This window comes from Pituophis catenifer, unplaced genomic scaffold, assembly GCF_029215685.1.
Source record: "Pituophis catenifer annectens isolate HBS135680 unplaced genomic scaffold, rPitCat1.0.hap2 SCAF_18, whole genome shotgun sequence".
Taxonomy (NCBI): domain Eukaryota; kingdom Metazoa; phylum Chordata; class Lepidosauria; order Squamata; family Colubridae; genus Pituophis; species Pituophis catenifer.
The window spans coordinates 7,826,221-7,852,696 of NW_027256898.1; the positions used below are offsets into that span (position 1 = coordinate 7,826,221).

The 26,476-nt window shown below is 56.3% G+C and overlaps 1 protein-coding gene across 2 annotated transcripts; it reads right to left on the minus strand.

The window, feature by feature from the left end:
• Positions 1-293: 293 nt before the first annotated feature.
• On the minus strand, positions 294-25,681 carry ECE1 (endothelin converting enzyme 1). Of its 2 annotated transcripts, none has more exons than XM_070956352.1 (18): positions 25,658-25,681; positions 15,275-15,358; positions 11,874-12,015; positions 11,573-11,776; positions 10,200-10,327; positions 9,660-9,806; positions 9,491-9,556; positions 8,504-8,695; positions 7,461-7,603; positions 7,218-7,332; positions 6,695-6,805; positions 6,224-6,400; positions 6,004-6,107; positions 4,942-5,052; positions 3,689-3,756; positions 3,325-3,515; positions 3,148-3,243; positions 294-2,620 (listed from the first exon to the last, which is right to left on the minus strand). In XM_070956352.1, the coding sequence occupies exons 1-18, from the start codon at positions 25,658-25,660 to the stop codon at positions 2,444-2,446; spliced, it is 2,259 nt and encodes a 752-aa protein (XP_070812453.1). In that variant the 5' UTR covers positions 25,661-25,681; the 3' UTR covers positions 294-2,443. The 2 variants fall into 2 exon arrangements, with proteins under 2 accessions (XP_070812453.1, XP_070812454.1); XM_070956353.1 differs by lacking the exon at positions 25,658-25,681 and adding an exon at positions 23,167-23,255.
• Between the last annotated feature and the right edge of the window lie 795 nt (positions 25,682-26,476).

Sequence of the window (26,476 nt, forward strand, 5' to 3'; positions counted from 1 at the left end):
CCCCTTCTGGACCAAGCAGGCACAGCCGGCATCTCCCCCCACCCCCTCCAGGAGATCGAAGTTCTCAATAAAGAACTACAGAGCACTTCGTTCACTTCCCTCGCCAAGCGCAGACTGTACTGAAGGGGAATTTTCTATTCGGACCCGCGTCCAGTGAATTAAACAACCTGTCTTTGAATGGGGCCTCGGGCCCATCCGTTGGACTGAACAAGACGGGGCACCCAAGGGGAAGCATTTGAAGAGGTTTTAAGTTAGGAAAACACGCACACAAACAAAAAGCAGGGAGACCCCGATCGTTTCAAACCGTGGTAAAAAGGCGTTTATTTAAAAAAAAAAAAAATTAACAGTCTTTTCCAAAAGGCAGGGAGAGTTTAAAAAGAACAAATTGGTGGGGCAGATCCATCCAGAGTTGGGGTAGCGCAGATTCCTTGCAAAAAATCTTTTTCTTTTCTCAGAAGGCTCAATTCACTGCACCCCAGAGAATTTATGGGGAGGGGAAGGGAGGGGGGGACACATTCCTTTCCTGGTGCGATGGGGCAGAAGAGCTGTTTGGCACCACCGCAAATTCCATCCCTTAAAACCACAAGGGCACATCTGGAAGCCATTGGCGGCCTTCCCGGGGATCCGATTACCAAAAGCAGATTGCACATCTGGATACAATTTGGCTCCGTGCAGGAGGAACACGGTGGAAAACCCCACATTTGCACTGGAGGAACCCTAAAATCATCGGATTTCCTACTCCAGCACCCCCCCCCACCCCTGGGAGAGGGAGGGGGAACAGGCTCCCTTCACGGCCATCCAGAACCAACCTTTCCCCAACGTGGTTAGACGGAGCTGCACAGAGACCCAACCTATCTGGAGGACAACTGCTTGGGGAAAGCTGATGGGAGATGATCTCTGGGCTCCTCGTGGAGCCCCTTCGGAGGCGCTGATCAAGACCCCCCCCCCAAAAAGGCAGTCTGGGAAAGTCTTATTGCAGGATTCTGTACAGAAGGTGTCAGCTTTGCCAAAAGGAGGGCTGGTGCAGGAAAGCTTTGCTGGCGTTAAGGCAGGCAGAGGGTTCCTGTCAGGGCTTCAGAAACCCCTCGCCCCAAAGGTTCGGGAGAACCTCTAGCTAAGATTCTGTGCAGTTCAGACAACCCCCAAATCCCACTCCTGGCTGGCCCCTCCCACCCCAGGAGTCCCCATGCGGCCTGTTTTGGAGGCAAGTGCAGGCCGCACGCTGAGCCTTGGGGAAGATGAAAAATGGGCCTACTGGAAGTCCGGGCCCGTTTCTGGCCTCCAGAGAGCCTCCAGAGCCTGGGGAGGCCGTTTTCACCCTCCCGGAGGCTTGAGAAAAGCCTCCAGAGCCTGGGGAGGGCAAAAATGCCCCCCCTCCCCAGATGTGGTGCAGGAGGCTGACTAGGCCATGCTCACCATGGCCACGCTCACCCATCAACTGGGCACAGAACCCTTTGCTAAAATTTTTGAAGCCCACCCGAGGTAACCCCACTCCCCTCTTCTGCCAAGCAGCCCAGAAGGGGAGACATTGCTCGGTGTCTGCTTTTCAGCAACGTTTTCCTGTGCCCAGGACCTCAGAGACCCCCTCTTCCAATTCAGCCCAGACAACTCTGGGGCTGAGGGCCCCTTGTTTTGGATTTGGGGGCGGCAGCCTAGTGTGGCCCCTGCTTAACTCTGGAGCTCTGCCCTCATCCCCTCTCTTTAATTCGAAAAGGAACAGCTGAGAAAAGGTGAACTGAGAGACAGATCAGCTGTGAGCTTCTGAGGAGAACCCCACACCTCACGCCCGACACCCGAATGCCTGGCAGGGACCCCGGCAGATCCTGGCCCCGAAGCCAGAAGGGCATCTCACAAATCTCACATTTCCCCCTTCAAAGGGAGGGTGGGCAACTTACATACGCATCAAAACAAAAAATAATTGCCTTTCCCGAAATCTGTTCATTAGGAAGCGAGCGAGCGACAGTAAAACAAAGAACATCATAAAATTTTTAAAAATTCCATACGTTTCCCCCTTCCACCCCTCCACCCGCCCAAAATTTCCAGTGTTCTGCAAGGCTGTAAAAATAATTTCCGTATTTTACAAAAAGCTGCGTTGTGTCCTGTAGTGTGTAGCGAGGCCAGTGTGGGTTAACGCAGCGGAGCGGTTCTCCCTTTGGAAAAAGTGGCAAAAGACTTTAAAAGCTGGCTCAGGTCTTTGCAAAGGAAGGATTGGCGCACCGACGAACGCTCTCGGTCCACGGGAGATGCGGTGGAAAGGTTTCTGTGGCGAGTGGGGTGCCACGTAAAGCGGTTTTCCGGAGTCCGTTTGCAGCTAAGAGTGGGGGGGGGTTCAGGGAGCCCTGAAAGGGGCAGTCTCCCTCTTGTCCTTAACACGGAGGAAAGTGGAGAGCTGGACAGTTCTGCGTGGGTGCCCCCCCTTTTTTTTTCCTGTGTGGGAGAAAACTCACCAAACTTCACATTTCTGTGGGGGATTCATAGGCGAACCAGGCCTGCACTGGAAGTGCTTGGAAAAGGCCCCGGAATTGGAGACTGTCCCGATGACTCGGAAGCGGGAAGGGCTGTGGGGATCCGTGACGAGTCCTTCGTGGGAGCTCTCCGGCGTACGGACGGAACACCAGACCTGAGAGAAGCGAGGGGCAAGAGACAGGACTCAGCGGGGCAGGCTGAGGGGTGGGAGGCTGAGAGCAGGGGGTTCGCAGGGGTTCGGGAGAACTTCTAGCTAAGATTCTGTGTAGTTCGGAGAACCCGCAAATCCCACTCCTGGCTGGCCCCGTCCACCCCGCCCTGCCCCTCCCCTCCCAGGAGTACCCATGCGGCCCGTTTTGGATGTAGGTAAGTGCAGGGCACGCGCAGAGGCTCATGGAGGGTGAAAAACAGGCATACTGGAAGTTTGGGAAGGCCGGAAAAGGGCCTCCAGAGCCTGGGGAGGCCATTTTCGCCCTCCTAGAGACTCGAAGAAAGCCTCCGGAGCCTGGGGAGGGCAAAAACGCCCCCCTACCGCTGTGGTGCAGGCCAACTAGGCCACACCCACCCAGCAACCGGGCAGAGAACCCCTTGCTAAAATTTTTGAAACCCATCCCTGGCTGAGAGAGACCTTTGGGGGAATTGTGGCGGGGAAAGGGGGAGAGAAGGGACTAGAACTCCCACCTGGGCAAAGGCGACGAAGAAAAGCTGGTCGTTGGTGAGGCCAAGGGCGGGCAGAGACGCCTCCTCCCCATTCTTCTTCACCCAGTTCCGATAGGCCTGCGGGCGAGGAAAGAGCAGAGTGAGCCGTACCCGTAGCCAGGCTGGAGCTCCCCACAAGGGCCACACCCCTCAACTCACCCGGTAGGCGGCCTTCAGCCCCCCGTTGTCCGCAATGTTCTCCCCCAGAGTGTGCTTGCCGTTCACAGCTTCTCCATTGACGGAGTAGTTGCCATACTGCTCCACCAGGCACTGGGTGTGTTGCTTGAAGGCCTCCACCGAGGAGTTCTTCCACCAGGGACGGAGGTTGCCGTCCTTGTCGTATTCACGTCCTGCCAGGCCCGGGGAGGAGAAACACCAACAAAGATCAGAGCTGGTCTTGGTTTGCCAGGAGAGGAGAGCCAGGCCTGCCCAAACAGCCTGGAAAGATTTTGCTACCCAGGTCCGATTTATCCGGAGGGAAAGCGGTAGCCCGCTTCCCACCAAAGGAGCCTCGCGCGCTCACCTTGATCGTCAAAGGCGTGCGTCAGCTCGTGGCCCACCACGACGCCCAGCCCCCCAAAATTGATAGCCCTGTAAAAGAAGCCACAAGACAGAAGGGCTCGATTGGACAGTGTCCTGGCTGCATCTCACCTATCTAAGCTTCAGGAGCTGATTGGCAGATATTAGCGCGGGGGAGGGAAGGATTGGCATGTGAAGGAAGGGGAGAAAACACCTGATTGGACATTTGCAGATAACCAGGGGATGGCCGGGATGGGGGTGGGGGAACGTAGAGGGAGGGATAAGGAACTTTCCTTTGTGTTGTTTCCACGGGAAAACCTCAGATTCGGTTTATACTATTTCTATAACCTGTTGTGGCCTGGGCCCTCCAGCAGCCAAATCAGAGGAGGAGGAGGCGTGGGAGTCAGGGTCAGGATCAGGGCAACTTGGGAGCTCCGAGGAGGGAGAGGGAATGGAGCTGTCAGAGAGAGAGACAGAGACGGAGTCTGGGCTGTCTGCCAGCCCTCAGATGGAGAGTCAACAGGTGGCTGGAGGTGGCTGATGAGGAGGAGGAGAAACAGCTGGGTCCAGTGCCTGACGTGCGGATGCGCAGAAGGCAGAGGAGAGGAGAGCAGTGGAAATCAATGGGCCGGTCCTCGGGATGGAAGAGCCACTGCTACTAATGAAGCCCCCCATCCTAGCTCTGGGGATAAAAGGCAGGGGGCGGAGATGAATAGATGTGGCAGACAACTATTCATCTCCCCTGCCGGACGGACTTGTTAGCCTGCAGTGAGAGAGAAACTTTTTGCCGGGGCTGCTGGCGCTCCTCATAAAGGAATCATTGCTTCAGCTACAGAGGGTTTGTCGTGTTTGGGGAGCTGGGTCAGGAACATACCCATTGAAGCTTCAGTAAAGTATACTCTTTGCAAAAATCAAATCTTTCTTTGCTAGATGACCGAGCGGGACGGTTGACATCGTCCCCCAAAATGCTGCCCTGCAGCGTGCGTCTTTCGACCCATCAAAATCTTCTCTTTTTTTTTTTCATTTCAACATGGTTCAGTCCCCTTCTCCACCATCCAACCCCCATGAGATTTTGGCTGAGAGTGAAGGACATCATTGGATGTTCACACACACAGACCACGATGCCTTTGGGCATCAAAAGGGGCAGCTGGTGCAGCTCCTGGAGGAAAACCAGGTACCTCTGCCTTCCTCTCATCTTCCCACCCACCCCCCCCCCCCCCCGATGCCAAGAGACAGGAGGAGAGAGGCCTTTCGTACTTGGGGTAATTCCGCGTGTAGAACGGAGACTGCAGAATTCCCGCGGGGAAGATGACCTCGTTCTTGGTGGGGGAGTAATAAGCATTCACAGTCGGAGGGGTCATGCTCCACCTGGGGAAAGGTGAAAAACCAAGAGAATTCGTCAGGACCAAGGGCCAAGCTGCACGGCTCAGCTCTCCCCTTAAGCCGCCTCCTCCCCAATTCCTGGATCTTTGCATTTTGGAAAAAGTGCAAAGAAGAGCAAACTAAGATGACTCAAAGGCCTGGAGACTAAAAAAATATACAAAGAACGCTGGCAGAAATTGAGTTTGGCCACTCTAGAGAAAAGGAGGACTAGGAGCAGGGGTGAAATCCAGCAGGTTCTGACAGGTTAAGGAGAACCGGTAGCGGAAATTTTGAGTAGTTCGGAGAACCGATAGCGGAAATTTTGAGTAGTTCGGAGAACCGGTAGCGGAAATTTTGAGTAGTTCGGAGAACCGGCAAATACCACCTCTGGCTGGCCCCCGAGTGGGGTGGGAATGGAGATTTTGCAATAGCCTTCCCCCAGGAGCGGGGAGGGAATGGAGATTTTGCAGTATCCTTCCTCTGCCACGCCCACCAAGCCACACCACGCTCACCAAGCCACGCCCACAGAACCGGTAGTCAAAAAATTTGGATTTCATCACTGACTAGGAGGGACATGATAGCAGTATCCCACTACTTGAGGGGCTGCCCCAAAGAAGAGGGGGGGCTCAACTTGTTTTCCAAAGGACCAGAAGGCAGGCCAAGAAACAATGGATGGAAACTAATCGAGGAGAGAAGCAACCTGGAATTAAGGAGAAACTTCCTAACAGTGAGGACAATTAACCGGTGGAACAGAAGTTGCCTCCGGAAGTTGTGGGGTGCTTCATCATTGGAGGTTTTTAAGAAGAGACTGGACAGCCATCTGTCTGAAATGGGATAGAGTCTCCTGCTTGAGCAGAGGGGTTGGACTAGAAGACCTCCAAGGTCCCTTCCAGCTCTATTCCTATTGATTGATTGATCTGGCCCAAGAGGACGGTTCTCGGGCGATTTCCTACTCACTGGTCGCGGTTCGGAGCCTTGCGAAGCTGGTCAGCAGCCACCCGGGCGGAGAAGTTGTAGAACTGCATGACGTTCTCGTAGTACAGGTCGGGCACGGGGTCGTACTGCCAAGAGGGAGAGCCTCGTCAGATCCAGATGCCCACCCAAGAGGGTTCCATGAAGGCGGTGCGCCCCACCCCCACCCCTCGCTCCCTCCCCGCAAGGCAGGTGTGACACTCACGTCGTGGAAGACTTTGTCCAGCTCTTTGGGGTCCAGGATGAACTTTGGGTAGCCAATCATGTCATAGATGGCGTCGGCCTTCTCTCTGGCTGACCGCCGGGTCTCCTCGTCCATCCACCCAAGGCTGGCCAGGCTTTCCTCCAGCGCCCTTTTAATCTCCAGGATCATCTCCTCAGCCTGTGGGGAGAGCGAGGGTAGCCGGTCCTTCTCTGGCAGTGTGGGGGGTGCCCCACGGCAGGAGGGCATCTGAAGCTGGAGGAGGAGCAAGGCTGCTCTAGGAAGGAGGGGGGGTCTCCTCTCTCCTCCTGGGTGGGGAACCCCCGACCTGCTCCAGGGGAAGCCCATGACTCTGACGGGAACCCATGAAGTGGGAACCCGGAGCTGCCCACCCCTACCCTTCTTCTAAGAACCCCGCAAAAGAGGGGCAGCTGCCATGGCTCAAGCCAGGTTGGGTGGAGAAGGCATGCTTACGACGGCCCGGCTGTCTTCGGCAAAGGTGGCCCTCACAAACATGGCGCCCAAGACGAAGCCCAGGCTGTTATCTGTGTCGCCGATGCAGCGCTTCCAACGGGGTACGCAAGTCTGCGAGGGGAAGTGGGGGTGTCACTTGCACCAGCTCCGGCCTCTGGCTGCCCACTTAACAAGAGATGGCCCTGTCCCGTGGCCCTGTGCCGGAGTTGCTGTTTTGGGTTCAGGCGGCGGAGGAAAGGAGGGAGCATGGCCAGCCGGTGCCCAAAAGGATGCCCGTGGCTGCAAGGCACCAGCCGTGGCGGGAAAAGCCTTCCGATCCAGGGTAGCCGAGAGCCAGGTGGGTGTGGTGCTGCAGGGCTGGTAGCTGGCAGCAGAGGGCGCTCCAGGGCAGCCAATCCCAAGAAGCAGGGGGGAGGCAGGGGAAATCTTTTCCCTCCCATCCAGCGGAACTCTCCCCCCCCCGCCCCGCAAACCCCAGCCACCCCGTCCTACATCCTCCTCTGCAGCCGAGCCCGGCACCCACCTTCTTCGATCCGTACATGACTTCGGTTAACTTCTCCTCCGCGTCTTGGAACCGCTGGTCCAAGAAATTTGCTCCTTTCCTCACCAGATGCCAAATCATGTAGTTACGCAACACCCTGGGACAGGCAAAAGAGAAGGGCTCAGGAAGGCGGGGAGGGATTTTCTTCTGCCCTGGCCAGGACCGCCCCGAGGTCCTCTGGTGCAGTGCCCCTCCCCCCACCAAAGTTTCTGCCCCCCCCCTCACCTCTTGTCCGTGTTCAGGATGAGCAGGGAGACGCGATGGAGATACTCCTGGGCGTAGACCACTACCGGCTCCGATTCATTGATCTCCACCGGGTCGAAAAATTCCTTGAGCAAGGGCATCCAGTCGATGGCCGGGGCCAGGTCCTTCCGGGGCAGAAAAGAGCAGCGGAGGGTCGGATCTCCACCTTCCTGCCTTCCACCCATTCGCCACTTGGGAACGTACAGCTGCCAGAGGATCAGACTGGGCCCCCAAGAGTAGAGCTGGGCTCAGGGACGCTGGGTTTGACTTCTATTTCTTTTTTAAGTCTCCTCTCAGATGGGAACAAACGTACCCAGGAGACCTGGGATCCTCCTGCATCCTTGTTCTGACCCAGCTCCCCAAACACGACAAACCCTCTGAAGTTAACTCAAAGATTCCTTTATTAGGAGCGCCAGCAACCCCGGCAAAAAGTTTCTCTCTCACCGCAGGCTAACAAGTCCGGCCAGCAGATGAATAGTTGTCTGCCACATCTATTCATCTCCGCCCCCTACCTTTTATCCCCAGAGCTAGGATGGGGCTTTGCTAAGAGCAGTGGCTCTTCCATCCCAAGGACCGGCCCATAGATTTCCACTGCTCTCCTCTCCTCTGCCTTCTGTGTATCCACGCGTCAGGCACTGGACCCAGCTGTTCCTCCTCCTCATCATCAACTACCTCCAGACCTGGGAGCTGTTGACTCTCCATCTGAGGGCTGACGGATGGCCCAGGCTCCGCCTCTGTCTCTCTCTCTCTCTCTCTCTCTCTCTCTGACAGCTCGGAGCCCTCAAGTTGTCTTGATGCTGACCCTGACTCCCATGCCTCCTCCTCATTTGGCTGCTGGAGGGCCCGGCAGCCGACAGTCCACAATAATCCTCATCTGAAGGGCTACTTGGCACATTTTTCCACCCAAAGAAACAATGCTGGGATGCCCCCATCCTTCATCCCTTCCCAAGGAGGCCAATCCGATGCAGAGTTGATAGCAGAGCCCCCAACTTCCCACCCACCCACCCGGCCAGAGTCTGCCTCACCTTGAGCTCCGCAGCGGGCATTTTGTGATAAATCACTTCCTCATCCCGGAGCTTCTCCTGGGGAGTGGTGACATTGGCCAAAGCGGTCTCAAAGTCCAGGATTTCCTGCATCTGTGGCCGGATTGTGGCCTCCTCCTCCCCGCTGACCAGCATGCCAAGCTGGACCATGAAGTTCAGGTACGCTGCCAGCACCTGCAGGACCAAGGAAAGGGACGTGGCATCATCAGCTCCACCGGGAAAGACCCTGTGTTTGGGCAGGACAGCAGTGCCAACAATGCCTCGGGTTCTTCACAGCTCTGGAGGGCCACAAAACAAGGCCATGCCACCCTCACAAGGTGACGAGAGGCACTGAGAGGCACAACAGTGGGCCTTGGGTGCAGGATGATGTTCTGCCCCAGCTACGGACTCCAAAGAACGCAGCACACACAAAGTCTGTACAAACCTTAGTTTACTAAATTAAATCAGTCTTTTTCAAATAAAGGCTGTTAATTAACTTTCTTAACAGCCTACAAGAATCCAAAGAATAAAGAATCATAATCTTACTATGGTTGGCAGAAAGCCCAGAAGCAATTTGCAGAGAACTAAGATCAAGACGCGAAGGAGAATGAACGAAGTTGTTCCCTGCAAATTGCCTCAGTCGTCGTCCTTCCTTAAATAGGCTAAGGGAGTGGCCAATTAGCCCCAAGCCTTACTCTCGAGGAGAGCTCCTCCTGAGGAGCCACTCCTGCCTTTTGGCAGCTCTGCACGCCCGTGCATCGAGAAGAGGCTCCTCCTCTTCGTCCTCTTCACTTATGGGAGCTTCTGGAGGTTCTGAAGGCCCTGGCTGAGTCCCCGCCTCTGGCACCACATCTTCTCCAGCCTCCTCACTGTCCGACTTGAGTGCCAGCTGCACAGGCTGCTGGCGCAGCACCACACCAGCCTCCTCGCTGTCGGAATCAGCTACTAGCTGCACAGGCCACTGATGGGCCACAACAGATGATAACTCACTTTCTCATTCTGGGTTTTGTTGAGGTAGTACTCCCTGGATGGCAGCCCGAGCCCCGACTGGTCAATCTGGAAGAGAAGCAGCAGCGAGAAAGGGGTGACCCTGGGCAGAGGGGGCAGAGGAGAGAGGGTGGGCAGGTGATTCTGGGGGGTGCGGGTGGGGGTCCCCTACCTGGATGATGTTGCTGCTGGAATTCTTGGAGTCGACGCTGACAGAGATGGAGAAGAAGGGAGTCAGTTGGTACTGGGCCACCAGAGCCAGCAGCATCTCATTGAAGCTGTCCTCTCCCAAGGGGGCGCTGATATTCCAGCCTCCAAGCTTGGGAGGGGGGGGAAGAGAGAGAGAGATCCCCTCAAGGTCAAGAGCAGGAGAGCCAAAGGGGCCCAAGCCCCACCCAGCCTGGCTTTCTTGTCATCCGGACTGAAAATCTTAAAAGAGCATCAATTGCAAAGTTATTTTGTGCTCCGGGAGATGCCAGTTTGATTTAGTATTGGCTTCTGACTACACTTCCCATCACTCTGAACCGGACCCAACTCTGGCTGGGAGTTCTGGGAGCTGTAGTCTGAGGCATCCAGGATGCTGAGAGGAGGGCCCCGGAGCCTCTGTTCACTCCCACAAGGGTTTGGCCAAGAGAGCGCTTTGCGGAAGGCAGAGAGAGAGCTGGATGCTTCTGCCAAGCGAGGCCTTTGCTCCCAAGACCCATCCAGCTACCTTCTGGATCTGATCCATCAGCGGCCTGGCCTGCAGCTCCTCTATTCGGCTCTCGTTCATGCAGGACTGGTAATAACGCTGCACTTTGCGTTCGGCCTCGCTCAACGACGAGGTGGCCGTGGTGTTCTCTGCAGAGAGGAGAGACCAGTGAAGACTCCAGGCTCCTGCATCCCACGGCCCTTCCCCCGCCGGATTGAAAGGGAGGCATGGGGCTCCTCCTTGACCCTTCTTTTCACCCCACGCTCCAACATCTGAGATCTGTTTGGGGCTCAGTTGGGGAGAAGAGTCACTCCTTCCCAGGGAGGCCTCCCTCGAGGGGCACCCCACCCCCTCTTATGGGGCACGGAAGATACCCCCAGCCTTGGCTGTGCAGGCTTTGCTTCGGTTTTGCTGGAGGGGAGGATCGGGCACTTCAGAAGTCCAGACAGATGGACAGGGCAGCCGTGGGTTTGGGCCGGATAAAGGAAGATAAGGGTCTGTAGCTATGGAAACCCCCTCCCCTCCAGACTGCGCCCCTCTTCACTGCCCAGAGAGGAATATTTAATCAGGGGAATTCTCCCCCCCCTCCTCTCCACACATGAATGCATCTTTGGGGAGTGGGGGTGGGATCATTCCTGGGAAATGGCAAGAGGCCCAGTCATGGAAAAACTGAAGCGGGAGGGGTCTGTTGGGGAACGAAAAGACGCAGAAAAGGGAGAAACACACAAACAGAGAGAGAGAGAAAGACACACACACAAGAGTTCTTCAGGGGTCTCTGTCCTTCTCTTTCCCTTGCAAAGACCATCCCCCCAGGAGAAAGAAACCCCCCCCCAGCCTCCAAAGAGGGATAATCTGGCACCCCCTCGCCCCTTCCATTTTAGCCCAAGACTGGGGGGCTCCCCCCTTTCAGTCCCCAGAAAGCATCTCGGCCCCTTTGCAAGCCCCTCCAGAGGGGCACATCCAGGAGTGGGCTTCAAAAATGTTAGCAAGGGGTTCTCTGCCCAGTTGCTCGGTGGGCGTGGCCATGGTGGGCATGGCCTAGTCGGCCTCCTGCACCACGGCGGGGGGCGGCGGCTTTTTGCCCTCCCCAGGCTCCAGAGGCTTTCCTCGAGGCTCCGGGAGGACGAAGATGACCTCCCCAGGCTCCAGAGGCCCTCTGGAGGTTGGAAATGGGCCCATTTTTGCTCTTCCCGAACTTCCGGTAGGCCCATTTTTCTCCCTCCCCGAGCCTCTGAGTGTATCCTGCACTTATCAGCATCCAAAATGGGCCGCGTGGGGATCGGAGACAGCCAGGAGTGGGATTTGGAGGTTTTCCGACCTGCACAGAATCTCCCGAACCCCTAGTAGCCCACCTCTGAGCACATCCCTAGCTGCGACCCCTGCCCCCAACTCACCCAGGAGGCTCTTGAGGGCTGCCAGGTTGTGTTCCCAAAGCTTGTTGAAGGTCCCCCAGCGGGAGTGGCCATCCGGGATGGGGTTGCTCTTGATCCAGCCGCCGCAAGCATAGCTGAAGAAGTCCTCGCAGGGGTCCACGCCTTGATCCAGCGAGCTCAGGATGGAGCTGGTCACCGAGATGCAGGCCTGGGTCAGGCAGGGCTCTGAGGGGAGGAAGAGGAGGCTGCCGTCACCGCAGGCAAGGGTTGGGGGAAACCCACCCCAAAGGGGACAGGCCGGGCGGACGGCCAGCAGACTCACGCGTCTGGTACTGGAAGAGCAGGACGGCCAGGCACGCCAACAGACCCAAGAACAGGATAACCGTCAAGATCAGGAGGCGCTTCTCCGGCCGTGTCCGCTGCGCCCAGCAGCCCTTTCTGCCCCCTGGCCCGCGGAAGTTCACCTAGGAGAAGGAAGGAAGGAGGGAAACTCAGGCCCTCCAAGGCAGAGAAGCAGCAGCCCCCCTCCGCCACGGGGCGCAGAGATGTGGAGAGCCCTCCCTGTCTCCTCGCCAGCTCCAGCTTCCAGAGCCTTGCCCAGGCTTCAAAGGAGACAGAAAGACAGCAAGGCACCCTCCTCCCTTCTCAGGGCTGCAAGAGAGCCAAAGCAGGAGCTTCATCCAACGTTAAGAGCACAAGCGGGCCCCTCCGAAACAAGGCCATGCGCTCAGCTGGGTGCCAGGGGCCACTTCTTGCCTCGGCTAAACAGAAAAACCTATAGAAGGAATAGATCAGACATCCAGCCCTTCCTTATCAATGGAGACCGAGTGGAGCAAGTGGCCAGTTTTAAGTTTCTGGTGTTATCATAAAAAGAGGACCTGACCTGGGGCACTCACATTGCAGCACTGGTCAAAAGGGCCCAGCAGAGATTATACTACTATTACCATCTGGTAGCCGGTACAGGATAATAAAAACAAGGACATTTGTCGGCTGAAAAACAGCTTCTCTCCCAGGGCAGTTAACTATATTGAATTCTACAGTATAATGCAATATTAATGCAATACCGGGTTTTCAATTTCAATTATATATAATGTGAAGGATGCGTGTCCGTGTTTTTATTTTTTTATAATTATAATGTACACTGAAGATGGCATTTAATTTCGTTGTACGAGGCGCAATGACAATAAACTAAACTATAAACTAAACTAAACCTCCCTTTCTGGGGGCGATGGGGTGGGGGGACAGCAGCCCAGAGCAGAGACTGCCAAGGAAGGCCACACAAGACCTTCAAATCTTCTGCTGGGAAGGCTGATGTCCCGGCTTCAGTAGGGGCATCGGACAGTGTTGCGGTGATGGCTGAGGCTGCCCATCCCTCCACCGACAGCCGCAGATTTTTTTTTTGGCCTTGGCTGCCCAGCTTTTCGCCTTCCGAGCTGCCCGGAAGCCTCTGAGATCACAGAGTGGGTGTGACCGTTCAAATCAATTAAAAGAGAGAAATGGCATTCCCAGAATAAGCGGCCAAAAGGGCCCTCCAGGCAGAACTGGGAAGGCCGGATTAAGGAGCTGCTGACTTTTGGGCTTGACCTCAGGAAGGGTCCCCGGCACTCCCACAGCAGCAATAGTGGCCTCCTCCTCCTCTACGGCAAGGGAGCCAGAGGACAAGTTTCCCCGCAGGCAGCCCCCCTCTTCTGGTGCAGGGAGGGAGTGCAGGAGGGTTTGCGGCCACTCCTGCTCTGCCTTGGCCAGAGCTCCTCCGTCAAAGGAGGAGGAGGAGGGCCAGGGAGCTGGGAGGGAAAGGGCAGGAGGCAGGCAGCAGGGAAAAAGAAGGTCTGGGAAGGCTCAGAGACTCCCGAGCGGCCCCCAGAGCAGAGTCAAACGAGGAGTTTCCGCCTCGGCTGCTGCTTCGGGGCTGCGGAGACTTTTCCGCAGAAGGAATTCTGACTCTGTTTTGCTCCCCCCAAAAACGGCCTGCGGTGCCATGTTTGACACAGAAAGAGCCTGGTGGCTCAGCAGACTGATAGCATTGTGATTAACACCAGCTGTCTGCAATTACTGCAGGTTCGAATCTCGCCAAGGCTCAAGGTCGACTCAGCCTTCCATCCTTTCTAAGGTAGGTAAAATGCGGACCCAATTTGTGGGGGCAATAAGCTGACTTTGTATAACTATACAAAAGGATGAAGGCTATTGCTTAACGCATTGTAAGCCGCCCTGAGTCTCCGGAGAAGGGCGGCATATAAATCAAATTTGAAAAAATAAAAAAATTAAAAATTTAAAAAAACAGTGTAAAAGCAAGGAGCGAACGAACAGGGAATGGCTTGGGCAAACGAGGGCACCTCCTGAGCTGACCTTTTCTCTACTTGTGCCCTCCCCCCAAGAGGCAGGGGTCAGCCCAGGGCCAAGCAGAGACTAAGTCTGGGCAGGCAAAGATTCGGGAGTGGGAATTCCAAACACCAGCAAGGCCACAACTGTTTTTGGGCCCAGGAGGCTGCAGAGAGGCCTATTAGGCCCAAAATGGGAGGTGGGGGTGGGGGGTTCGTGCGTACATGCGTGTTGGGAATGTGGGAGGGTTGCGCACGCATGTGCGGGGCGATGTGGGGGAGTCGTATGCACATGCGTGGAGGGCACGCATTGCATTACGGGTGCCGGCACGCGCGTGCCCTGTTGCGTGCACACTTTTCACACACGAAAGAGAAAAAGGTTAGCCTAAAGGAAGCAGAGGAGGCTCATCTCCTGCCCTTCGCCTTAGGGCTCTGGGCATCAAGAGAAGCGAGCAAACCCAAGAGAAAGCCGGCATCATTTCCCACCTCCCGCTTTCTGCTGATGGCTAATCTTTTTCTCTTCGTGTGCAAAAAAGCGCACGCATGGCAGTTTGCGCACATGCTGGCATCCATAATGCAATGCGTGGCCCCCCCACATGCACGCATGACCCCCGCCACGTCCCCAGGTCCATGTGCATGTGACCCCACCACGCTCCTCCTGCACATGCGCCCGTGATGCCCCGCTCCCCGTTTTGAGCCTAGTACACCTCCCTGCGGCCTCCTGGGCCCAAAATGGGCCGGGTGTGTGTGTGCTCCCCCCGCATTTACACATGCGATCCCCGGTCCCCTGTGCATGCACAGCGTCTCCCACGTGCGCCACCCCCCCGCGCATCCCGAAAATCAGCTGGCCAGCGGGAGGCGCGTGCACGCATGCACAGTAGAGCTAAGATGGGCGACGGCATGCATGCCCACAGAGTGGCACGTGTGCCATAGGTTCGCCATCCCGGTGCTAGGGGAATCCCACCCTCCCGTCATGGCTCCCGAGATGTGGCGGAAGACCGGGCAGCTTGGCCAGGGGAACAAGGGCAGAGTCGAGCCAGTCCTTCCCATGAGTCTCTCGGCAGCCCTACAGCGGATTAGACAAAGATGGGGGGTGGATTTCAGGGGTCTTTAAGGAGGTGGAGCTGAGTCCCAGGCAACCCTCTGCCGAGGTAGGGGTGGGGCTACCCTCAAGGGTGAAATGCTCCTGGATCGGACCGGATCGCCCGGCCCAGTAATGATCTTGGCCGTTGGTTTGGCGATCCGGTAGCAATGGCGGAGTGTCATTACTTCCTGGTTTTAACCAGGAAGTAATGTGATTTTTTACCTTCTGCGCATGCTTCGCTCGTGCGCACTTCTGAACCGGTAAGGAAGGCAAGTAGATTTTACCCCTGGCTACCCTCCCTCCTACCGTGCCTTTTCTCACCTGGACCCCATTGGGGTAGATCTCCCCTTCCAGAGAGTCCACCAGCTCCTCTTCGTCCAGGGTGGCCCGCTTGTAGGTGGACATCTGAAAAGCAAAGGGCAGAAAGAGGCTCTCAGCACATCTGGGCCCCACACCGGGCTCTTGTGCCCCACCTGGCCCCACACATTGCGCACCTGGAGGGGCCTACTCTGACCACAAAGCAGCCAAGCCCTCCCGTAAAGGTGGCAGTGGGGTCCCAGTGTGCAATTCCCTCCTAGCCTCAGTGTCCGTCCGTCCGTCCGTATCCCCACCACTGCCCCACGCTCGCTCCCTTCGCCCCACACAGCTCAGACCTCCCTCCTCCTCCTGCTGCTGGAGTGGGATGGCCTTTGGGCAAGGAAGGGCCGGCAAGAGAGCTCCAAAACAGGAAGCCCATCCAGGCAGGCGGATACCCGGGGGTTTGTGAAGCCGCATTCCTTTCGGAGAGGCGCTTCCTGGAAAGCCAGCTCCACAACTGCCTGCCCCTCCCCTGCCTGCCCTCCTTTCCCTACCCGCCCACCGGAGATGCCCGTTGTCTGGAGATGGGAGGCCCTGCCTTGCCTCTCGGCGCCAAGCCGGCGGGCACGTGGCTGCCCAATGCTTGAGCAGACTCTGCCGGGACCCCACCACCTCCCGCCCTCCCGGGCTGCCCAGCCTTGACCTGGCACTGCCCCACCGCACTTTTCCAGCCCCACAGCTCCGGTTAGGCTCCGAATTTGCCCGAAGGGGTGACATAAAAGTGCGGCTACCTCACTGACCCGATATTGTCTTCTCCCTGGGGTCCAAGGGAAGTTGGCTGAGCACCCCTAGGGAAGGTTTCCCCCCCCCTTCCATCCCCCTGGCTCCTGGCACAGCGTCTGGCAGGCTTATCTATCCCACTCGGCTTCCTGTTTCAATGCTGGTGGCGCCTGGGCTGATACAAGGCTCCAAGGCCGGAGCTCGCGAGACTCCGTGGCTTCTCTCCTTGGACCTTCAGCCCAGCCCCAAGTGCCAGCCCAAACCCTTTCCAGACACATGTTCTGGGGAGGTGCCACACAACGGGCAACATCAATAGCAATTCCAGAAGCCCCAAGGTGGGACTTTCTGAAGCAGACCAAGACAGGACTTGGCGAAGCTTCCTTGCTCAGGGACAGTGTATCTCTCAGTGGCCCAGAGAGAGGCTATTGCCGCATCTCGGAGGGAACCTGGAAGGAACCAACCCGGGCCGTTTCCCTGCAGGCAGAACAAGACCGTGATCTGCTCATTAACTAAGTTCCTAGCGGGCTCAGGGCGACGCGTAAACCAGAGCCTGGGGAATCGCAGGCTGTAATTCTCTCGGGAGGAAAGTCTGGCTAGAGACAGACCTTCAAGCTGAAGCTTCCTTCTCACGAGAGTGAGACCAGCTGGAAGCCCTGAGGGGTCTCTCCTCAGCCTCCCCCCACCCCCCAGCTGCTGCTGGGGAAGCAGCGCCTTGTCGCCCTGCCGCTGATGCTTCCCGGCATCAGCGGGGGTCCTGTTTGGCTCTGCCTGGCTAAAAAACAGCCCCCCCCACTGCTTGCCGGCTCTTCTCAGGAAGAGCCCACAAAAAGCTTGTTTACCGAAAAGCCTTCCCAATCCCTGTCCTACCACTTCCGGCTGGGCTGGCTGGCTGGTTGGCTTCGCAGCGGCAGCCTCTTCCTCCGTCCCAGCTCTTCTTGCAAATCTTTCCTCTCCCACCCACCGCAATCTCTACCGGAGAAGCTGCCGGGGTAGGAACTAAGCTTGGTCAGCCAACCGGCAAATTCACCCTGACAGAATCAAGGCGGAAGGAGAAATCTGGTCCCGTCCCACGTTCATTCATTCGTTCGGAGAGGAAGGGAAGGCGAGCGAAGCGGGTGAGGGGGATATCAAGGGAATAGCCTTGGCCGAGGGAGATGCTCGCCCCCTGGCCAAAGACTTCCAGGCCAGGCCAAACAAGGCTCCCTTCAATTCAAAGGGGTGGGGGGGGTGCTTTGTGCTGGAGGAGGAGGAGGAGGAGGAGGAGGAGGAGGAGGAGGAGGAGGAAGAGGAGGAGGAGGGGATGCCTCTTTGCCCCTTGACCTTATTTGGGGAAGACACACACGCACACTCATTTCTGGTTGTTGCACCGCCAGCCAGCCGGTGGATCTTCTTACAGGGTAAACAAGCAAGGAATGTTGTCCAGCTCAGAAAAGCAGCTGGTGCACCTGACTGTAGCCCAAGCAGCGTCAAGGAAGGGCCCCATGGAGTAGCCAACCTTCCCATCACACACACACACACACACACACACACACAGAGAGAGAGAGAGGGAGGGAGGGAAGGACGGAGGGAGGGAGAGAAAGAATACAGAATAACAAGAGTTGGAAGGGATCTTGTAGGTCATCTTAAGCCTGGAGGACTTCAACTCCCAGAATATCCCAGCCCACCAGGCTTAAAGTTGCCACGGTTGGAGACCCCCGATCTACTCAAGCAGGAGACCCTGTACCAATTATACCACACACACACGTACGCAAATAAATTCCCCTGGAATTAATTGCAAATGGACCACCAGGGAAAATACGTGCCGTCCCAATTCTCCTTCTCTACAGCTGACCCCCTTCTGAGGACGCAGAGGCTCACCGCAATGGCTGCTGTAGCTGGGATGTTTCCCCCCCCCCCACACACACACACACAAAGCGTCTTCCTTCGGCCGAAGACCAGGCGCACGTGCTGGAATTTATGTAACTCGCACCGCCCACCCCATCCGACAACGGGAGCCTATAAAGGGAGAGCGAGTCACAGGCCAGCCTGGTGGAGGCTCAAGGAACGTCCCACACGAAGGCCGGCCGGAGGAGCAAACGAGGCCTCTGGTCAACAAAGAAGCCAGGAGGGAAAGGAGGGGTGGGTGGGAGGAGAAGGCAAAAGGGCCACCCGCTTCTCAGCATTGTCCGGAGGAGGGGGCCAAAACCCACTCAGCTCAGCTGACTATCTGGGCCAGATTTTCCCACCCGCTTCTCCCCCATCACCCCACAGACAATTGGCTCAGCTGCTCCTTCCGAATTAAAGAGAACAACCTTCCCCCTTCTGAACCAAAGGGGGGAAGGGCAGCTTCTGACCCCCCCAGGCCACGAGCAAGGAATGTGGGGTGGCTGCCTCTGCCCCCCCATAACACATTCTCCCTCGCCAAAACCACTGGCTGCCCACGAAGAAGCCCTGGGCCAAGAGGACGCTAGCCAAACCCTAACCTCGGTATTCCTTCCGTCTTCTGAAAATGGGCAGTCCTCTTTGCAAGAACGACCCACCCACCGTGCCTGAGCAGGACACCAAATCATTGCAAGAAACAAAACAATTCTTCCCACATGTGCCCCCCAACCCCCGTCCAGTTCAGAAATGGCACAAAACCAACGCTGCCGACAGGCTTGCCCAATTCGGACACTCTCCAAAGCCTCTGGCGCACAACCAGCATGCCTCAAAGGGAGTTCTCCCACCATCACCCTTCCTCCTCCTCCTCCCACGGAGCACCCCCCCCAAAAAAAATAGAGCCGACCACAAACATGTCCCAGAAGGCAGAGGATCTCCTCCATCAGCCGGCTGGGATTCCTTCTTCAGTAGGTGCCCTTCCACTTACATTTTGGGTGGTTTAGGGGTGGGGAATTTTGGGTGGGTGTGGGTGTGTCTGGGGATTGCCATGTGTGTTGGGCTTGGTCTCTGTGTTGTGACCCAGGCCCAAGTAGGTATTATCAGACGCAATCAGTTCAAAAACAAACAGACTTTTATTAGAACAGCTGAGGATTCATTCATTCTCAGGGTCGTCCAATTAAATCAAAACAAATTCCTCATAACACAATTCTTCAGCCTTATCACCAACCTTGGGTCTAATTAGGCAACCTGCCAAAGGCTTTTCTTTATTCAGGAGCAGAAGACACCGACAAGAAATAAATGCAACAAGACAAGAAGCAAATCTATCAACGTTGTTTTCCGATAAAGAGCCCAAGAGCTGTTGCTGGTCTTTTAAGCCTTATGGGAGAGGCCAATCATCTCTTGGTCCTACTCCAGAGTCGTCCTTTTAGCTTTAGCTGCTCTTGCCTTCTGGCAGCTCTTCTCATGCGTGCACTAGGAACAGGCTCCTCCTGTTCCTCTGCCTCTCTGCTGTCAGCCTCTGGAGGCTACAGAGTCCACACATCACTCCCCGATGGCCCTGGCCCCATCTCTGCCTCTGACGCAGAGCCCTCATCCGGGCCTTCCCCAGCCTCCAGGACTGGCCCCCGTTCTTCCTCAGCGTCCTCACTGTCCGACTCCACTGCCAGGCTGCTGGCGGACCATAGCACTCTGGGTGTTTTGTGAATTCCGTTGTATGAGTATACTGTGTAAATACGTACAATGACAATTAACTATATATATATATATATATATATACATATATATATATATATATATATTCAAGTGCAACCGAGATTCCCTATGGATATGAAATAAAAGCTGGTTTCGTTCTTACAAAAACTCAGACCAATGTTTTATCCAGTGAGGACAAACCATTCGCTTCTCTCTTTAAAAGACGGGGCCTTCGGTGCCAAGCTTGGGACTAGGGGTGCGGGGGAGACTCCGTTTTTGGGGAGCCTAAAAGCCAAGCCCACTCCGAAGGGTTAGGACTCCACTTTCCGGAAGCCTCAGCCACCTGATTTTCTCATGCCTCCAGCATTGCCTGCAAATGCCCACCAGTGGTGGGATTTACTGGTTGTAACAACCAGTTCACTGCATGCGCGCTGCACTCGCACACACATCAAACTCGCACTTCCGTGCATGCTCGTTACAATCGAAAGTTACCTTCTACTGAATCCAGAGTGAATAAAACAGCTGAGGAGCGCCTATCAGCTGGGCTTCAAACAAAAGAAATATACCGTATTTTTCGGAGTATAAGACGCACCTTAGTTTTTGGGGAGGAAAATAAGAAAAAAGCTGATTGGCAGGTGGGAATACCCCCAATCAGCTGTTCCCAGAGGTGAATTTTAGCAACAGGTTCCTTGGTTGTGAGCTCTGGGCCTTTCTTTTTTTTTCTGCCTCTAGAACTTCTGAAACTGTTTGAGAAAAAACTTTATTTCCTGCCTCTGAAAGCCTCTGAAACAGCTTCAGAAAAAAAGCCTCTGAAGCTCTGTTTGGGGGCTTCTTTTCTGATGCTTTTTTCAGCCTCTGAAACCTCCGTTTGAGAAGCTCAGGCGGGGCTACATTCGGAGTATAAGACGCATCCAGATTTTCACCCTCTTTTTGGGGGGGAAACGGTGCATCTTATACTCCGAAAAATACAGTAGGTAGGTTATAGCGCAGGGGCGGGCAGGCCCATCTGATCCTCAGCGCAAACTTGTTCGCTCTCAGCTGATCGTCGGAGGTACTGGTATGCCCGAATCAGTCAGAACCGGCTGAATCCCATCCCTGATGCCCACCGTTTCCAGTGGTGGGTTCCTCCTGGTTCGGTCTGGTTCGGCTGAGCCGGGAGCGGTGACAATATGATGTCACCGAACCAGTTCTTCCCCCCCCCCCGCCCTCCCACCCACCCACGTTATTCTTACCTTTTATTTGGTCCCACCCCCAATCTATTGCTGCCTCCTGAGTCCCAGCTGATGACTAGAGGGAAAAAAACTGTTTAAATTCTTGCCGCGGGGCTTCAAAGGGCCGCCCTACAGCTGATCAGTGTTAAAAGCAAACAAATGAGTCGGGTCGTAAGCGCGAGGACCTTCCAGAAATGACTCTGACCAGCTAGCCACGCCCACCGAGTCACATGACCTCCAAGCCACACCCACAAAATAAGCCACGCCCACAGAACCGGTAGTAAAAAAAATTTAGAACCCACCCCTGACCCTTTCCCTCTCTATCGCCCTCCCCCCAGCACCATCCAGACCCCAGAGATTTAGTCAGAGGATTTTCCCAGCCCACAGGAGACGCCGTTCCTTGCAAGAAATATTCCATGCCAACAGGGAGATTCCCGGGAAAACCATCCCGTCTCATCTCGTCTGCTAGCATTCCATTCCCCACCATCCAGTCAGAGCTGAAGAAGCTTCTCGGGATGAGAAGCGAAACGTCTTCGAAGAAAAAGCAAGAAAGTCCAGTGGCCTCTTGAAAAAAAAGCATATTTGGGCTACCAGCAGGGATCTGTTCAGCATCTCACCTCTCTTCCCCCTCCTCCCCAACACTCCTCTGTCCTGGGAAATGGCAACTGGACCAGAAGACCACCTGCTTCCTACCTGACCAAAGCTAGAGGGTCCCCCTAGGACGTGGGGCCCCCCTAGGACAGGAGCTCAGCAAAGGCCTTCCTGGGGAAGACAGTCTGGCTGGTAGGTGTCCTGCTCAAAAAGACATTGCTGTGTCCTTCCACCTGCCCAGGAAGATGGATTGGAGACCCACCCAACCTCTTTAAAAGGTAAAGGTTCCCCTCGCACACATGTGCTAGTCGTTCTCAACTCTAGGGGGTGGTGCTCATCTCCGTTTCAAAGCCGAAGAGCCAGCGCTGTCCGAAGACGTCTCCGTGGTCCTGTGGCCGGCATGACTCAACGCCAAAGGCGGACGAAACGCTGTTCCCTTCCCACCAAAGGTGGTGCCTGTTTTTCTACTTGCATTTTTTTTTTTTTACATCCTTTCGAACAGCTAGGTTGGCAGAAGCTGGGACAAGTCACGGGAGCTCACCCCTGTTATACGTAGGGATTCGAACCGCTGAACTGCCGACCTTTCGATCGACAAGTTCAGCGTCTCAGCCACTGAGCCACCGCGTCCCTAACCTCTTTAGCAGCCTGAAAAATAAGGGAGTGTTGTACTCTTTGAGTACGGCGACACAAGGGAAAATGGGCAACGAAGCCCAGAGGCGTTGCTGGTCCTGAATCACTTCCTGTTCGAGTTTCTCACTGGGCCTGGAAGAGAACAGGCCGCGCAGTTCCCACTGCAGCCGCCAGCAGGGCTCCGTTCCATCTGGACCGGCTCCCCTTCCTGGGGTTGAGCGGGAGGCAGAGAGCCTCCGTCCCTGCAAGAGGAAACGCTCTTGGCAATCTGGCAAAGCCAGGAAAAAACAGCACAAGCCGCTCGGCCCCAGCAGGATGCTCGCTGCCCTCCCAAGGAGCGACCCGTGGCCTCAGCAATGCAAGGGCCAGGCAGCCGTCAGGTTGAAAAAGGGCCCGGAGCATCAGCTGTGCACCCCTACCAGCCCCGGAACCCAAGCCAGGGAAGGAGAAGGCCTAGGGCAGAAGTCGCCCTTCTGCGGGCGGACAGACAGAAGTGCTGACGGCAACTGTGGGAGAAGACGGGGTGCGTGTGCCACGACGGCTACAGACGAGAGGATGAACTGAGCAGTGGTGAAAGCCAATTTTTTTTACTGCTGGTGCTGTGAGCGTGGCTTGGTGGGCATGGCAGGGGAAGGATACTGCAAAATCCCCATTCCCTCCCCACTCCAGGGGAAGGATACTGCAAAATCCCCATTCCCTCCCCATTCCAGGGGAAGGATACTGCAAAATCCGCATTCCCTCCCCACTCCTGGGGGAAAGATACTGCAAAATCCCCATTCCCTCCCCACTCCTGGAGGAAAGATACTGCAAACTCCCCATTCCCTCCCCATTCCAGGGGAAGGATACTGCAAAATCCGCATTCCCTCCCCACTCCTTGGGGAAAGGTACTGCAAAATCCCCATTCCCACCCCACTCTGGGGGCCAGCCAGAGGTGATATTTGCGGATTCTCCGAACTACTCAAGATTTCCGCTACCGATTCTCCCGAACCTGCTGGATTTCACTCCTGGAACTGAGGCTTTAAAAAAAAATCACACTTCCTGCCCCGAAGCAGCAAAAGATTCACCGTTGCCTCAAGGCTCACAGGAGACACAAAACCGCTTTACGCGCCTCTTTTCCAAACTAGCTCTGCCCGCTACGAGACTGGGCCACCTTACCCGTCAGTTCTCCAAAAGTACGTTCTGACCACTCCCGTGTAGAGCGCCGCAAGGCAGTCGGAAGGGGCCAAGCCACGCTAGGCTTCCCTCTCTTAGCCAGAAGGGAGACTGGGAAACAGCTGCTGAGCGGCTGCTGTTTACTGTCTTCCCGGTCCCCATCCCACCCACCCCCAACCTTTCCTGGCACCCGGCGAGGAGGAGACGTCAAGCGGCGTCAGCAATCAAGAGGAAGGGTTCCAGGTTTTTTCCACCTACGTAACTCATCTAAAGGCCCCAGGAGGAAGAGAGGCCAGGGCCCGGCTAGGTGGAGAGACAGGGGGCAAAGATCACAAGAGGCCTCTTAAGAGAAGACGGCTGGGAGGAACAAGGGCACCGGTGGCCTCCGTTCTCCCCCTTCTCTCAAGAGGGCCGCTCTGGCCAGGCGCCCCAGGATCGCGGGTTTTGCTTGCAAAAGGGCTTGGAGCCAGTGGTGAAATCCAATTTTTTTTTTTTTACTACCGGTTCTGTCGGCGTGGCTTGGTGGGCATCACAGGGGAAGGATAGTGTAAAATCTGCATTCCAACCCCACTCCAGGGGAAGGATACTGCAAGATCTCCATTCCAACCCCACTCCAGGGGAAGGATACTGCAAGATCTCCATTCCAACCCCACTCCAGGGGAAGGATACTGCAAGATCTCCATTCCAACCCCACTCCAGGGGAAGGATACTTCAAAATCCCCATTCCCTCCCCACTCCTGGGGGGAAAGGATACTGCAAAATCTTCATTTCAACCCCACTCCAGGGGAAGGATACTGCAAAATCCCCATTCCAACCCCACTCCAGGGGAAGGATACTGCAAGATCTCTATTCCCTCCCCACTCCTGGGGGGGAAGGATACTGCAAAATCTTCATTTCAACCCCACTCCAGGGGAAGGATACTGCAAGATCTCCATTCCCTCCCCACTCCTGGGGGGAAAGGATACTGCAAAATCTTCATTCCAACCCCACTCCAGGGGAAGGATACTGCAAGATCTCCATTCCAACCCCACTCCAGGGGAAGGATACTGCAAAATCACCATTCCCACCCCATTCTGGGGCCAGCCAGAGGTGGTATTTGCCAGTTTGCCGAACTACTCAAAATTTCCGCTACCGGTTCTCCAGAACCTGATGGATTTCACCCCTGCTTGTACCGAAAACTAAAGTAGCCTTGCTGGAGGGGAGTTCTGGCAAGATGTTTGGGGTGGGGGAGACAAGAGCACCTGATGGGGCTACCCCAGCTAGCAGGAGCCTCAAACTTTGTATGCCCCCCCCCCCGTCTCTGCACCTACAACACTGAGGACCCTCCAGAGAAGTGGGGGAGCTTCGTTCCCTCAGATGACACTGGAAGATGAACAGAAGACGGCTGGGCTGGTGGGCTCATCCCTTCCTTTTGCCCCCAATTCTTCTAACAGTAACTGAGTTGGAAGGGACCTTGGAGATCATCTAGTCCAACCCCCCTTGCTCACGCAGGAAACCTGTACTAGGGATTCGAACCGCCGACCTTTCTGATGGACAAGTTCAAGTGTCTTAGCCACTGAGCCACCTAGTCAGTCCGGGGCCATTGACCATTGCGCTGGCGATGAAGGGCCAATGAGGGGGGGGGAACGCGGCGGGCCCTCCAATCAGGGGCCAGCGGGAGTTTTTGGAGGGAAACTTGCCTATAAAAGGGGGGGCGGCTGAGGGTACCTGACCAGAGCTGAAGTGAAGAGCCAAGAGGAGGGAACCCCGGAGACTCTGCGTAGGAAGCCCGAATTTCTCCCGAAAACCCGAGAGAAGAGAAACATCGCTCCGAAGACCACCTCTGCCTGCTCGCGGACAGGACCGGCTCCTCGGAGGCACCGGCGACCCGCGAGACCTTCCAGAGCTCGGCCGGGGAGCCCATCCCGTGGAGAACGTCGGCCAAGAAGAAGAGACTCCCGGCCAAGCCTCGCTCGCAGTGGCCCGTCACGGTCCCCCCTGAGGAAGGCGGCTTCTCCCTCCCTACCCGGGAGCTGAACCCAACGGCGAGCCCCGTTTTCCAGTCCGGGCAGTTTAATAAACGCGCCAGCCGGCCCGGCTAAACAGTGAAGCCGAGGCCATGCGCGGAAAATCTCGTCAGGAGCCCGGCCAGCGCCTCAGGCCCGAAAACTCGCTGGCCGAAGGGACGCCGGGCATGTGCGGCTCCGCCCTTGGCTCCACGCGCTCCCTCAGCGGCCTCGGGAGAACGCACCATGTTGGGCGAAGGAGGGTGGGGGAGGCTGCCGCCCTCCAAGGAGCGTCTGAGGGGGAGGAGGAATCCGCGGGTACTCCGCGGTTGAGCCTTCCCGTCGCCGCCGGACGCAGCGAAGCAGGCAAACTCATGCTCGCTGAGGACTAGCCGCGTGGAGGGGACAGGAGAAGGAGGGCTGCGGCGGGAGCTCCGCAGGGCATAGCGGGAAGGGTCCCATATATCAGCCCCCCCCCAAACCCCGACCTCGCCTTTTCCCCGGCTCACCATGGCCGTCGTCTCCTCAGAAAGGGTTCCTTTCCTCCGCGCCCCTGGGTCAGCCTGCGGGGCGGCCGCCGCTCGCCACCCTCGCGAGGACGCCCCCGAGTAAACCGAGCGGCACGGACGCCGCCCAATGGCAAGCCGGGCAGCTGGGCACACCTGGTTTCACCCGGCCAATCCGAAGCGGCGGGGCGGGAACTTCTTACAGCGGGAGGAGGAGTTTGAACAGCAGACGATTGCTCCTGGCCAGGTGCGCTTGAGGTAGCCCCGCCCACTTACCTGGCCGCGCGGGGAAAGCCTGGACTCTCTTCCCTTCCCCCCCCCAAACCCCGATCTTGGAAGTCCCTCCGGCTAAGTCACCCCGTTCCCCGGCAAGCTATGGGGCAGGAGGATTCCTTTGGTCCCGCGGAAACAGCCCCGCGCTTCTCAGCCCCGATCCAACCCTTGTGTGGATTGCGTGTATGCGCATATACCAAGTTGTGATGCTTGGCTGTAAAACCGATTCTATCCCGTTGAATAAAACGGAAGAGCTCTCTTATTTTCACCCTATTTTGCAAAGTTATGTTTATTAAGAGTGAGCCACAAACGCCCATAAGTCGCCTAAGTTACATTATTCACACTGGAACTCCCGTGGCCAAAAGAGCATCGGGATACACGGATGGTTTAGCGACAGGCTGGATCCCACCAGATCTCCCAAGCCCTGCCGGGGCGGGAGCTCCAGCCCCCCCCCCCCCAGCAGGGTCTGGCTTCTCAGGATAAAACGCCAGGGCAGCTCATCACAAAGGCCGCCCCGAAATTTAAAATCCATCCGAATCGTTTGGTGGC

Coding starts and splice junctions, on each gene's coding strand:
- ECE1 (XM_070956352.1), bottom strand. Junction 7,333..7,460: donor ATCCTGAACACGGACAAGAG/GTGAGGGGGGGG, acceptor TGCCTGTCCCAG/GGTGTTGCGTAACTACATGA. Junction 3,757..4,941: donor TACACGCGGAATTACCCCAA/GTACGAAAGGCC, acceptor CTTCTTTTACAG/GGCTATCAATTTTGGGGGGC.